General features: G+C 48.0%; 1 protein-coding gene across 3 annotated transcripts in view; it reads left to right on the plus strand.

The window, feature by feature from the left end:
* Nucleotides 1–624: 624 nt before the first annotated feature.
* The window catches only part of LOC118178354 (lysine-specific demethylase 5B), a 90,735-nt gene continuing 77,399 nt past the window's right edge, over nucleotides 625–13,960 (plus strand). The window contains exon 1 of one of the 3 annotated variants that reach the window (XM_035346791.1): nucleotides 625–1,003. In XM_035346791.1, coding sequence (XP_035202682.1) covers nucleotides 866–1,003 — 138 coding nt within the window. In that variant the 5' untranslated portion in view covers nucleotides 625–865. The remainder of the gene's footprint in view (nucleotides 1,004–13,960) is intronic. The other 2 variants (XM_035346789.1, XM_035346788.1) reach the window with 2 other exon arrangements.

Here is a 13,960-nt window from a genome sequence, read left to right on the forward strand (position 1 = left end):
CGGGGCCGTGCCCGCAGACAATGCGTCCGCGCGGCCCGCTGAGGCCCCGCCCCGCCGCTGACGTCGCGGCGGCGCAGCCAATGGCGGGCCGCGGAGAGGCTCTTTAAAAAAAGAAGCGCCGGCCGGCGGCGGCCGCTGTCAGCTGTGGCGGATCCCTCCGCGCATGTAAACAGAGCGCGGCGGGGCCGGGCCGCGGGGCCCCACAAAGAGCGGCCCCGGCCTGAGGAGGGGGGAGGTCGAGCGCGGTGTTCCGAGGCCTCCCCGAACCAGCGGTGCTGGAGGGGACCGGCTCGGAGCGGGGGGTGTGTGTGTGTGAAAGGGGAGGGGGGGGGGTGCGCACAAAGGCGGCGGGGCGGACATTTTGTGAGCGGGGCCGGGGCTTCCCCCCCCCCCCCCCAAAGCACCCGTGGGGTCCCGGCGAAGCGCTGCTGAGGGTTCGGTGCCCCCCGTGTCCCCCCCCCTCAGAGATCGCAGCGGGCCCCTAACCGTCGGGGCGGGGTCTGGAATCTTCGCAACCCCCCCCCCACCCCCCCACCCCCGGTCCCCAACCCCTCAACCGGCCCCAGCCCGGGCCGGGCGCCCCCTCACAAAGGCGCGTGACGGGGCGGGGCGGCCGCCGCCCCCTCCCTCGCTCCCTCCCCCTGCGCCCAGCCCGGGGCGGACTCTTTTTCTCTCGTTCTCTGCCTTCTTGCCCCCCCCCCCCCCCGTTACCCCCCCCCTCCCGCCCCGCACCCCTCCCCTTTACCCCGCACCCCCGCCTCCTCCCGGCGCAGGACGCGCACGTCCCGTTGGAGGCGGCGGCTGCCGGAGGATTGTTCGGTGCTGGTGGTGGTGGCCGTGGTGGCGGCGAGGCCCGGGCCGGGCCATGGCCGAGTTCCTGCCCCCGCCCGAGTGCCCCGTCTTCGAGCCCAGCTGGGAGGAGTTCGCCGACCCCTTCGCCTTCATCCACAAGATCCGGCCCATCGCCGAGCAGACCGGCATCTGCAAGGTGCGGCCGCCGCCGGTGAGTGCCCGCATGGCGCCGCCGGGGGAACGGCCTTTGTGTGGCGGCACGGCTCGCACCGGCACCCGGCGGCCTTGCCCCGTGCTGGGGGGCGGCGGTGCGGGGCCCCCCCTGCCCTCCCCTGGGGCCCGCAGGTGCCCCCCGGGCAGGTGGGGTCGCTCCCCCCCCTTCCTCCTCCTCCTCCTCCTCCTCTTCTTCTTCCTCCTCCGGTGAGAAGTTTGGCCGTCCCCGGGGCTGGAGGGGGGGCCCGGCCGCCCCCTTCTCCGCGGCCGCCCCCGCCGCCAAGTGGCTCCCAAGTGTTGGAGGTGCCCGGCAGGAAAGTGGCTGGAGCCGGGGGGAGACTGAGCCGGCCCCGCCGCGGCTCCCCGTCGGCTCGGGAAGGCCGAGCCGCTCCTCTCCTGCCTGTCCCCAACTGCTCTCCCCCCAAAAAAAAAGTTCCAACGTCGCCCCAGCCGCTGTCCCGGAGCCGCTGCTGGGGGCGGGCAGCCCCCGTGCAGAGCCCTGGAGGAGGCAGCTGCTTGGGTGTTGCCCTCCATGTTGGCATTGTGGTGGTGGAGGGCTGGGGACACCGCTCCTCTCCTCTCCTCCCCAGCACGCGGCACCCCCCGGGGCCCGGCCCCGGCCCTGGCTGGGGTCCGGCTCAGTTTTATTTGATCCAGGTAACTATTTCCTCAAGTTGAGCAACGTCCAACTCCGCAGCCCGGAGTTTGAGTGGTGTCTTTGCTAGCTGAAGCCTAGACAGACATGGCCACCATTTTAGAATGCAATACACAGTGGGAAGAGTAATAAGCCTTCATCTTCATCATCATCACCTCGACTGTTGGTGTAACGTGCTCACAATTGTGGTGTGAATTCTGATTTCCTTTTGTTAGACGACCCAATTTACTGAGAAATACTGTTAAAGATCTTAGCACCATAGTTTGTGTAGTCATAATTGTTAGTTCTTTTACAGGGATAAACAGTCGCACTGGTGAGGAGAGGGGCTTCTCAGAGTAAAAATCTAATTAACAGGCACGTGTGAATCATCTTATTTTGGGTGAATTGCTCTTTCTCTTAGTGGAGGGTGGTGCAAGTCCGGGGTGGTGCAGCTGGCTTGAGGTAGTTTACGTGACGGCAACAACTAGAATGTTAAACAGCAACTGAGAGCCTTAAATCTCATCCAGCGAGAGGTGAAGCTGACAAAACATTTCTGTGGACTTTAGTTTTGTGAGTGATGCTTGGAGTTCAAAGAAAATAATGCTCAGAAACACATGCTCTTCTCAGTTTTGTGTTCTGATCGTTGCTGGGACTCCTGTTGGTAACCATCCTTTTCCTCCCGAATTAAAATAAAGTGAAGGAACTCGCTGCGTTACCGTCTGATAGAAATGTTTGTGCCGAATCGAATGATGCGAATCTCGGAGAGGAAGATGTTTCCGTTTTCTGGGAGAACAGTGAGGGTTTGCATTTGTATGAACGTACGTGAGAACGCTCTTCAATTTAGATCTAGGTAGAATATACCAGGACCCCTTTTCAGGCGGTGCTGACATAGTTAAGGGGATAAGATGGTTTTCATTATACTGTCAACGCTGAACTTATGTAATCTTTTTGAGTAGAATAATCTTTTTTGGAGAACGTATTGTCAGCAGTATTTCAGCAACTCTGAGCAGACCAGAAATTTTATGGAGGCTTTTTTCCTTTGTGATTTGTTTTAAAAATCTCATGGATGTTTCTCATCTGTTTGTATAAAAAACTCAGAGCCCTATCATAAAGCTTCCTGTGAGCCACATTATCTGTTAGAGAGTCATAAATGAACAGCTCTCCTAAGGAATAAATTAGTTATTACAACTGCATTCTCGGCATACTCTCATCTCCACTTACTGAAACACTAAGATCTGTCTGTATTTATGTTCGTGTGTTTCACTGAATGTATTTAGAAGTAGGATGAAAATAGTCGGAGCTGCTGAAGGTGGAACAACACCTAATAGTTATATGAGGCCTGGCTTTCATGAGAGCTTAGCTCCCACAGCTCTTATCTACCCTAGATAATGACTCGGGAGACTTGTGCAAGTGCAGTTGATCGTTCACCGGCCTGAAGCATAGAGGGAGCCCTTCCAAACCTACCAGAGAAAGCCATCAAGTTGACGTAGTTCCTGGCCTTCCCCCTGGAAGCAGGAGGTGCAATGAATATTCAATTTAATCAGGTGGCTTGTGATATTGTAAGCGACAAATTATACCCATCTTTTCACAAAATTGCGTACGTTCTAACCAAACGTGTTGTTCAGGGATGGCTGACATCTGGCAATCTTCCTGCATCCTACTGAAGCTTTTGCCTGTGTTCTTAGTCCGGTTACCTGCCGGGGCTGCTGTACAGCAGGTATGCAGCACTGAACTGTCCAGGATGCAGGACAGGAAAAAGCTCAGAATTTGATCCCTGGGTTTGCATTGTTTTAGCTTAAACTCTGCCGGGTAATTATTGTGCTTTTCTGTCTGAACTGCAGTGTGGAATAATGTTATATGGAACTGGTGATGCCCAGTCATAGCTTCACAAGTTTATGAAGAAGTCATTGCTCCTAAGATAGCTTTGATATTTCAGCCCTGGAGCACAAAAAGAAGAACTTTGTGGTCTCTGAAGGACAGGGAGTATCTTCTCTGGCACCTTTCTTTTAGCATTATCTGGGCACCAGATATGCCTGAGAAAACACATGTGTGTTGGCTTTTTCCGTGCTGAAGGTTTGGAGGACAGCAAACTGTTTTGTGAGGGGTATACCAAGGCATCTGGCATACTGTTAGACATCAGGGTGGAAGATAGCAGGTTTTAGGTGCTCACTGCCTGTTCTCAGGATGAAGGAGTGTCCAGGGACATAACAGCAGGTATAATTCCTGCACAGCAGTGCTAGAATTTCAGAGTTTCCACCTGAGTGCTTAAAAGCAGCTTTCTTCCTCTTCGTTCCAGTCATCACCAATGGCTTAGTTTGGCTCTTACTTGGAGGACTGTGGGGCACTGCAATCCCATGCTAACTGCTTTGGACTTGAAATGGCTGTCTTGAGGACACAATGGTAACTGTGTTCCCTGACGCTGTGTTGCATGACATGGAAAAGCAAGCTGAAGGCTTCTTGTTGGCGACCTTGAGCATGAGGAGACAGTCCTGCTGGCAGCTGTGTCAGTCAGATACAAGGCTTTACTGGGGGTGGTTGTTTCAAGTAGTTAATGTGCTACCTAAATTAAAAATATTTTTGACTCTGTGCTGCTGAACTGAAGATGCAAAGCTAGAAGCAGAAAACTGGATGGCGTACAGCTTGTTTGCAGTCCTTCACATGCTGTGTTGTAGTTGGATTTTCTTCTGTGAACTGAAAACATCCTTTATTATGTTGTCCTTTTTAAATGGTAAGCTGGAACAGTGGCTTATTCCAAAAATCAGCATGTCAAGTGCTGGCTCTACGTTCTGGAAGACTTTGTGATAGCTCTGCTTTTAGAGGGGCACTTATATGAAATGAAGTATTGTTTGAGAAGGGTATCACTGCTGTTTGAAATAGGTAGCTTTTTAATATTAATTCATGAAAGTAAGCATTCCCTCGAATTCGCAGCATAGCTTCAAGAATAAAAGGTAACATGTAGTGCGTATCATACTGTTCCTGCTCCAAATTCGACTTGAGAATGGACTCCTCTTTCCAGCTGGTTGTGTAGCTGCTTTGCAGCAGTGAACAAATAACAGATAACAATTACTTAAGCCTTCCTTGCCATATGCATCAGTTTCAAAATATAAAATTCTGTAAAACATGCTAGAAACACTGTAGTTTTCCCATAGCCAAACATTAACATTCAGACTAAATGTCATTGCTTTGAGTAATGTGAATATGGAGAAGCGCAGTTAAGGCTTCCAAGTAACCTTAAGTCTGCCCTGGTAGAGCAAAATATTTTAAAATTATCTGTGTTAGTGTTACTGAAACCTTGAAGGAATTGGCACTGGAGTTCTCTAAATTATCAACTCAAATTTCCAATAAATCCTGGAATACTGGGAAACTTTCCAGAGGAATTAACTTCTTTGTGGGTTTAAGTTCTTTTGGGTGCAAGAGTTGTAAACTGCATCTCCCTCCAGGGTGGAAGAATGGCTGATAACAGTCCTGAACAGGAACTCAAAAGGTGATACCATGAAATACGATTGCCTGGTGTTGTCAAATTAGTTTTATTGTTTTCCATTAGACTACATGTTCGGTTAAATTGGTTGTGTTGTCATGATCTGAGATCTATAAACTATAATAGAGCATGTTTCAGTATTCTAATTACGATAATTGTTATTCTGCAAAATTGATACCATGCTGAAGGAATCACCGATTATTTCAGCTATTAATGAGAAATTATAATGAAGGATAGGTTTCTAATGGCCTTTCAGAACCTCAAGCCAACAGTCTGTCATTTTCATAAAGGGTCTAGAACAAAATAAATTGTTTCATATAGATCACAGGTTTATGGTAGGTGCCTCATTGTTATAGGGCCATCCCGATTGCCAGATAAACACTGGGTGATACGAAACAATAACCACTTGAGTAGGACTCCATGTAAGGTTTTACCTTCAGGAACAAAGGAGCCTGGACCAGTCTTAGAGGAGGGGGGGGATTGCAGAAAAATAATTGAATCCTTGTGGAAACGGGTCTGATGTTAGAAGAGCTGCTTTGGGTAAATCAGCGAACGCAGCTCTTGAATTTCCTGGTAAAGAATAGGAAGATGATTTTACCTCTATAGAAGCATCATTCTGAGAAGAATGCTGCATTTAGCGTACTGCATTCATCTGAGAAATTTAAAGAGATCTGACAATTAGAGCGGGTGTGGAGAACTGTCGAGAAAGTTCTGTGCACGGAAGCATGAATTTGAAAAATGTCACCATAACATGGCTCGAGCAGTGCGAGCTGAAGGCACGGGGCTTCTAAGAACTGAAGCTGTTGTTCCGGGGCACGTTTTCAGGAACGGCGTTGGTTTAAGCTGCTCGTTCAGCTGCGTGGCCAGCTTGCCGAGGGAGCTGGTCTGGATTTAAAGTCCCTCCTGCTTCCCACATTCCTCCTTGATTTTATTTTTATGGAGAAATAAAGCAATTTCCTTTAAGCTACGGACTAAACGCAGTTAACTTTTGGCACACCTTTGTTGAGGGAGATGTAAAGCAGCACAGCTACACCAGGAGTTAATGCAGAGAATCGCTCTGGTTTGCCCTAAACAGGAAGCTGATGGTGGTGATCCCTCTGATTTGATAATGTGCAGAGGCTCGGTCTGTTTATTTTATCAAAAAGAAAACAGATAATTACCATACATAAGCAAGCTTCATAGGGAGAAAATGATAGGTACAGCATAGCGTGGCAGTCGGGTTGAGAAGCGCCTGCAAGCCGCTGGTTCCTGTGGAGCCGGAGCCAGGTTCACTCGAGTTGGGTAACAGGACATGCATTTTTAACAGGGAAGGTGATCGGCTGTTAGGGGAAAAAAATAAGGGAGACAATGAGTTTGCCACCTTCTGACACATTCAGATCAAGATAGGTGTTTTCTGGAAGAGGTGTTTTGGTGCTGAGGCTCCTGTTCACAGGCTGTCAAATTCTGGTGAAGAAAATTAGATCTGCCACTGAAGCTCTTCAGGAGGTCTTTACGTGAAGAATTTGCTATGTTCAATCCAGGGGTTGTACTGCGAAATAAGGTAAATCCAGAGCAGCTTGTTTATCGGTGTCTCCGAGGTTTAATTATCAGGGAAATATGAAAAAGCAACATTATATTACTAACAACAACTGTTCTGTGCAGCATAACCAGTGGTTTATTTTCTGCACTTTAGAAATGCTGAAAAAATGGAGTGTACTTGAGGAATGATGAGAGAATATCCTCGCCTCGACTCAGTCCCTTCCAGCATAGAGTTTAGATGCTCTGTCTAGCTCACAGAAGATTTCAGATGAAACGGTTTAGTCTGGAACTAAATGTGAGGCAGCAGTGGAGGGTTTGGGGAAGTTTTTGTTGGTTTTGTATTTGTTTAGCTTGAGAGACGTAAACAGTGTCAGTGAGCTAAAAGCTGAAATTAAGAGCTTCAAACTAAAAGCAGCCCCCTCCCCAGCCATGAAACTAATGCTGTCTGTGAGCAGAACATATTTATTATGCCGGCAGGATGTTCCTTCCCTCAGACCCAAATTTCTGGGTCGTTCCTGGGGCCTGCAGGGCGGAGGGCTGCGTGTGTGTGCAGGAGGCCAGGCTGAAGGCCTTTAAAAGCTGGGGAGAACCTCTGGGTTCATAAAACCTGCCTTACACAAGCCTAAGCAATGGTCTGCAGTGGAAGTAGGTGCTTTGCAAGTGAAAATAATCTGAAGGGAGAGCCTGAAAGGCGAGTTCTGTCGTGGCAGGCCTCTGCTAAGCCAGAGAGGAGACCTGGAGCTGGTGCCGTCATCAGCCGGATGCCGGTGCCGGAGTTGGCTCTCACTTGTCTGTATGTATGTTGGGTGCCTGCTGTGCCTTCAGTTCAGATCCTCCCATAATCCGAGTTAAACTGGGATTAAAAACTGGGTTTGGAAGCTGCTTGGTTGCGGCTCCAAAGCGCTGGGATGGGAGAGCTCCACAAACAGCACCGTGGTTGTGCCGCTCACCGGTTGGACACGCTCGGGAGGTAGCAGCAGGACCAGACCGAAAAAATGAGAGCATCCACAGCCTTAGGGCCTTGAGGGAAGAGTGGCGGAGGAGCTCTTGGGGCCTGATGCCCTTCAGCACTGGCAGCTGAGCCCGGCCCCCGCACTGATGGATGCTCTCTGCGAGGTGTGGTAGAGTTATGAATATTTAAGACTTGAGAGGTTTGGCTGAGAAGTTGATCCTAACTAAAAGCACATTCATTTCAGTTAAAAGCTAATAGTCCGTGATTGCTTCCAGCTCCCCACCTCCAGCGAAGACAATACTGGGTGTGCCGCTCCGATAGGCTCCGCCAAGGCTCGCTCCGTATTGTCCCTATTCACTGCCTGATTCCTCCTCCGAATGGTGGCACTTAGCAAGCTACTTAAGGGTCCATCCTTCCCAGAGATGGAGCCCGAGCTTTGTTCACGTTGAAATGGTTTCCCCCCACCTTTTTAACTCCTGTCTGACCTGTCCCAGGCTGTACTCATTTGACCACGTTCACAGAGTCTCCAGATCTCCAGCCGAGGTCTGGGTCTGTGCTGCAGCAGTGACCTCTGCAGTGGATCAGGGATCTTGGATTCAGTGCTGCCGAGGCTGTTGTGGCCTCTCCAGCTTTGTGCGGTGCTGCTTTCCGTGAGTTTGCACTTCGTTGGTTGTACTCACTCTTGTCTGGTGCTGCCAGGACCCCTGCATCTGTTCCTCATATGCTGTCACCTCTACAGGAACGAGACTGGCACCTCCTGTATGCAAACCCTGGTGCCTGTTTTGTCCTGATGTTCAAACCCCACTGTAGTTTCTGTCCACTACCCTTGGGTACCAAGGAGCAGCCAGCTCTGACATTGAGAATCATCCAGGTGACCTGGTCTTCTGTTTCTCTCCAAGTTTGGAGCTGGCACAAGAAATGCTTGGGTCTGGAGAGGTGATCCCCATTGCAAACTCATCTTTTTGGCAGCAGTTCTCTGTTGGGAAGGATTCATGTTTCTGTTTGTTTTTCTTTGTTAATTTGTGGTATGTAACAGAGCCCAGTTCAATCCACTATAAGAAATACTCCAACAAGCTCATCTTACTGAAGAGTTCTGCATGTAAGGTATGCTACTGCACCCAAGACCCTTTATCAGCAGGGAGAAATGCAATGTTTTTGTTGGAAAAATCACCTTCACTCCAAATGACAGAGAGAGGACTATATATCATCACAAACTAGGTTAGCTGGTGATTGGAGTTATCAACTGATGTTAGCCTTTTAACAGGGTCAAAGAGGGATTAGTTCCCCTTCCAAAGAAAGCTTTGTGGATGACCCACTGACACTGCTGGGATGATAAATGGTGGTGCAGACCAGTTTTGCATAGATTCTCTGATGATCTGAGTGTCTTTTGAATGTGTTTTTAATACATCCATAAAAAAACACGAGACTAAAAAGGACCTCCTGAGTCACCCAGTCTGCTCCTTTCCTCTTGGAGCCAACGATCATGTCACACCTTTGTAAAGGCAAGATCATAGATCGGGGAACAAAGAATGTAGGTCAGGCGTACAGGGTGGGCATCCTGGGAAGCAGGGAATTGCTGTAGTTAACTGAATGAATTCATGTTTCTATGGCAAGAATTGCTAAGATATTCTTTTGAATGTTACTATGAGACATTGTCTAGCAAAATAATGAAAGAGACATGTCTTTTTTTTTTTTTTTTTTTTTTTCCCCGACATTGGAGAGATAGCAACTAAAATGCTACTTGTGATTTTCAAAAGGTGTTGAAGAAATAGGAGATGCTTCAGAAAAAATCCTGGGGAAAATCATTATTTGCAGCGCTAGAAAGCTGATTCTGTAAAGAGACGCAAAAAGATAAGATTTGTTTATTGAGAAATATCTTGAACATTGCTTCCAAGAAGTGATCAAGAGTAGCTTCTTGGACAGTAAGCAAACAAGATTTTTGATGGAAAAAACTGAGATGGGGGGGGGGGGGGGATAGGAGCTAGCAAAGTTGTAGGACAGTTTACCCATGACAGTGGTAGTCTCATTTGCTTGAATTTGGAGAATTTGGGTGTTAAATTTGAATTAGTGAATTGGGATGAGATTTTCCAGCCGTAGTTCCATGAAGCTTGTTATCCCTGTAGCAGTGAATCTGGAAGGAAGAATATAGAAATACTTCTCCTAAGCATTTGTAGTTAGCATTAGTACTTTAAATGTTAATGTGATCCTGGGAGTATGCCTTCTGCATAGTTATGTTTGCATATAAAGTTTGTAGAAGAGTTTCAGATTTTGATATCAGAGTCATTTTTTTGCATGGATTTGTTCAGGTTTATTCTGCCGAGATCTGGTTAACAAATGCAAGCTAACATAGGCAAATAATTTTGCTCATCTTTATTGCAGGCTTCTTACAGTCATCTACGGACAATAGAAAGCCATGGAGTCATTTCAGATGAAGAGTATGGGCACTGTAAAAAATCCTGATTTTCTAGGAAATTCAGTTCTTCCTTTCTGCTGTTTGTTGTGTATCCTTAACCTTAGCGCTTAGGCTGGTTGTTGAAAGTAAGTCAAATTGACCTTTTTAAACATTTTTGTTGTTTTAAATAAAAACCGGGGGTGGGTGGGGGATCCAGACCAGTTGCTTTTGAAGACCTTGCAAATGCACGCTGGATGCAAAAGGCAAGTTTTACAGATTTTCCAGCAACTGGCTCAAGGGAAGCCGGCCTGTAGAGCTGGTTTGTGTGGGCTGTTGTCTTCAGCACAGCTTGGCGTGCAGATCAGCAGCCTGGCAGAATGAGCCTCGCCACGAAGAAGCTCCCTCTTGTGGTGCTGCTGCATTTCAGAGGTGCTTTTCTTTCCAAACATATGCCTTGTAGCTTCACTTTTAATGAAAGCCGTGTTTATCGTAGTAAATTGTGTTTCAAATTGCATGTGAGTTTTTTGTTGAGTAAATAATATAGTTATTAAAGATGAGTTATAAGAATCTTGTTTAGGAATTGAGGCAATTGCCATATGCTGGAACATAACATGCAAAATATTATTTCCATGGGTTATACCAACTTCTAGTTCAGTTGAGATGCTCCAAATTGAACTGTTTGTGACTTGAAAGTGAGTCGGTGATAGGATCGCCTCTTTATTCCTCCTGTAATTTCTCCAAAGGATGCTTGCTGTGTGTCTTTAGCTCAGAGTAACATTGTGTGGTTCTGCGATAAATGAGATGTGCGGTTCTCTGGCTCTGAACTCAGAGGAGTCTTTTCATAATAACCAGTATGACCCGCTGCATAATGCTTAGCATGTATTTCCTTCAACTCTTCCTGCTTTTTTTTAAAGAAGTCAAGAGCTTGACAGTGAGCCAGAGTAAATCCCATGTTACCTCTCAGTAAGCCAATTTACCGTATCTCGACAGGAGTTGTTGCAGTGACTTTCTCCTTGCTAAAAGTTACACTCTTACGGCTGTTAAATGCACGTTGACGGACCCATCTGCCTGCTGGACTGGGAGCCGTGTGTTGGGTGGATGAAGTTTGAAGCTCCTCTTGGTAAAACAGCTGACGTGCCACCGCAGCGTTCTGCTCTGCACATCGTTCATTGCGGTGTTGTGAAGCCTAAAAACTAAAAGGTGTAGAAAATACTCTTAGGGAAGTCAGTGTTGTCTGGAGTCCCGTGAATTTCACCGAGGAAACAGACAAGTTTGCTGCTGGAGCAAGCGTCTTTGGCAAAAAGGGAATAAGTTCCCAAAATGTACCCCAGTCAGTAATGAGTAGATGTGTGCAGCTAATTAGCTAGCTCTGGGATAGTTTGTTTCTGTGTGCCATGTTATCAGTGAGGTGTTCTGTTAGATAATGCACATCAACTTCATTTGCTTTTGTAATTGGAGAGGAAAAGCTTGCTTCTGTCCTGTCTGAAGACAGGCACTTTCTAGTTGTGGGTCTTAGGTCTGTGCCTGTCCTGTGGAGCCTGGCGTCTTTCTGTCCTTCAGCATCATCCGAAACCTGTGGGATCAGGTGGGAATCTCGCTCCTCCCGTTGTGTCCCAGTGGCACGCAGCTTTCTGCTAGGTTTTCCCAGAGCCAGCAGACTGTGCCAGAAGCCGTATGGCCAAGCCAGAGGTCTTGGTGCTGCTCTTTGCATTGTTGGCTGCCTTCATGTGGAAGCAATGGCCCTGAAGTGGTGCTGGGCCCAGTAACAGTGCCATAGGTGGTGTCATTGCCCTGCATGATCTGAATTCTCACTCTTTTCATTCCCGTTTCCTGCTCCTTGGCCTCTGCAGATTCCATTTCTGGGTTGTGGATGACCCAGCAGCAGGAAGCCCTGGCTTAGCAAAGCAGTCAGTTGTCACGCTTCTTTGTTTGCCCTTACTCTCTCAGCCTAAGCAAAGCACTTAGGATCTTAAGCTCTCCTCTAGGCAATTTAGTCTCCAGAATGTCCCGTGGGTGTTTTTTGTTACCACCGATTGTCCTCTTCTGGTCTGGCTGTCGGCCTTCTGTCGCTCTGTCTTCACATACAGAGCAAACCCCAGAGCTGTGCCTAACTGCACTCACGTAACCAGCTTGAAAGGCAGATCTGCTGTGTTGAAGCACAGCATTTCATCCCAGCCTTGCTCCAAATGTTCCCAGTCATGTCTCGCAGTTCGGTGGCAAGAAATGCTTCATTGAGTGTCAGAACATCACAAAAGAACCTCCTGCCTTTCCTCTGTCAGACTGGGGATTTTCATGGTTTGGTGGTCTGGGAAATAGAGTCAATAAAAGTGGGGTTAATTTTATGTCGTTGTTTATGAACGTCGTGACACTGGAAACCAGTCTTAGTCTTGTGGTTAGCGGAACAGAAATGATAGAGAAGCACGTACGGTCGGGAATTGACTGTCCTCTCGGTAATTTGCCATCCTGACCCACTGTTGTCATCTAACTTCCAGTTCAAGTCTTAATTTCAAAAAAAACACCTTGAAGGATCAGAGAACTTCTCATTACCAATTCTGAGGCTTGGCATATGCTTGATAAAACACATAGGTTGGTGGCCTTTGCACTCGGGTTTTCCATACACTGCGGCTCTCGAGTCCCTTCCCTCGAGTTGCTTCTGCTCCGGGCTTTGCTTGGAGTGAGATTGTCACAGCACAATTTCAGCCTGCTTGTTTGTACATACGATAATTGCCTTGCATGTCCCTTATGGGTATTTTTGATGCTAGTTTTCATATTAAGCACTTCTGCTAAAGTAACGAATACTCTGCTGGTGACTGGTTTTATTGTTGTTGTCTGATTCTGCAGGCGTTGAGGAAGCGCTGTTGTCTGTCCTGGTAGACAGCTCTCTTGTCTTCCTCTGCTATCAGTAGCTCTCATGCACGTTATCTTCATTCTGTAATTAGTGATAATAAGATAGCTTTATATGTAATAAATTACTGTCAAGTTCAAATCAAATTTAATTTAGTTCAGTGAAGCTCTGTGTTGCCAAACCATCTGCATGTGATAGATGTCAGAGATGTAGAAGATAAAATTGCTTTACAGTCGTAGGTATAAATAACACTAGCAGTTGCAGGTATTTTGTGTAAGTAGTAATAATCGTTTCTAATTGATCAGATTCCAGTTGTTCCTGAATGTTTGCAGACAAGGAATTAAGAAACTTTTTCTGCTCTGTAGTGCAGCTGCCGGTTGTTCCTGAGCCCACTGGTTACAAGAGCTAGCTGCTGCGTTGTCCTTCCGGAGCGCGTAATGCCCGATACCAAATGCTGGTCTTCCCCGTCAGGACAGGCGCTGTGTTTTGGACCGTGGTTCATGAAACTCCTCGTTATTCAATGCTCTTTGTGGTAACCACATGAATCTGTTCTGTCTGAGGATTGTAACTGGGCGTTTGTGACTCCCATCTAAAGCACTGGGGAGGTTTGACTTGCAAGAAGGCAGCGCTCCTCTGTCGGATGGACAAAACCCTCAGCTGCCCGCGGTTCCCATTTTGGAGCGGGGCCTTTGCAGCGATGGGGCAAAGAGCCCGAGCACCGCTGCTGCCGCCCGGCGTGTGCAGGAGGGGGACTGGCTCAGCAAGTGACTGTGGGCTCTTCGAGGACGGGTTTTCAGTTTCAAAACGTCATTTATTTCACCATTTCAGTGTCTGTCTACGTGAAAAGCACAGAGATGTATTGAAATGCTGAACAGTGAGACTGGCTGGGGTTGATGCTGCATGTTTCCCTGGCTAGCCTTGTCCAAAATGATGCATTTTGGAAGGAAGGGTCAGCCTCACGGAGGCGGAGGGAGGAGATGGCTGCCAGCAGGGGCTGCCCGGCCAAGAGCTGTGGTCCCAGTGGACGGCGCTGTACTCCGTGCTGATGGGGAGGGCTTGGAAACCACAAAGACCTCTCCATGCTTTGGGCCTACCTGGCTTTTGAATGGAGTACAAAGAAGTTTCATTTATTTTCG

The sequence above is a fragment of the Oxyura jamaicensis genome, chromosome 26 (genome assembly GCF_011077185.1).
Source record: "Oxyura jamaicensis isolate SHBP4307 breed ruddy duck chromosome 26, BPBGC_Ojam_1.0, whole genome shotgun sequence".
Taxonomy (NCBI): domain Eukaryota; kingdom Metazoa; phylum Chordata; class Aves; order Anseriformes; family Anatidae; genus Oxyura; species Oxyura jamaicensis.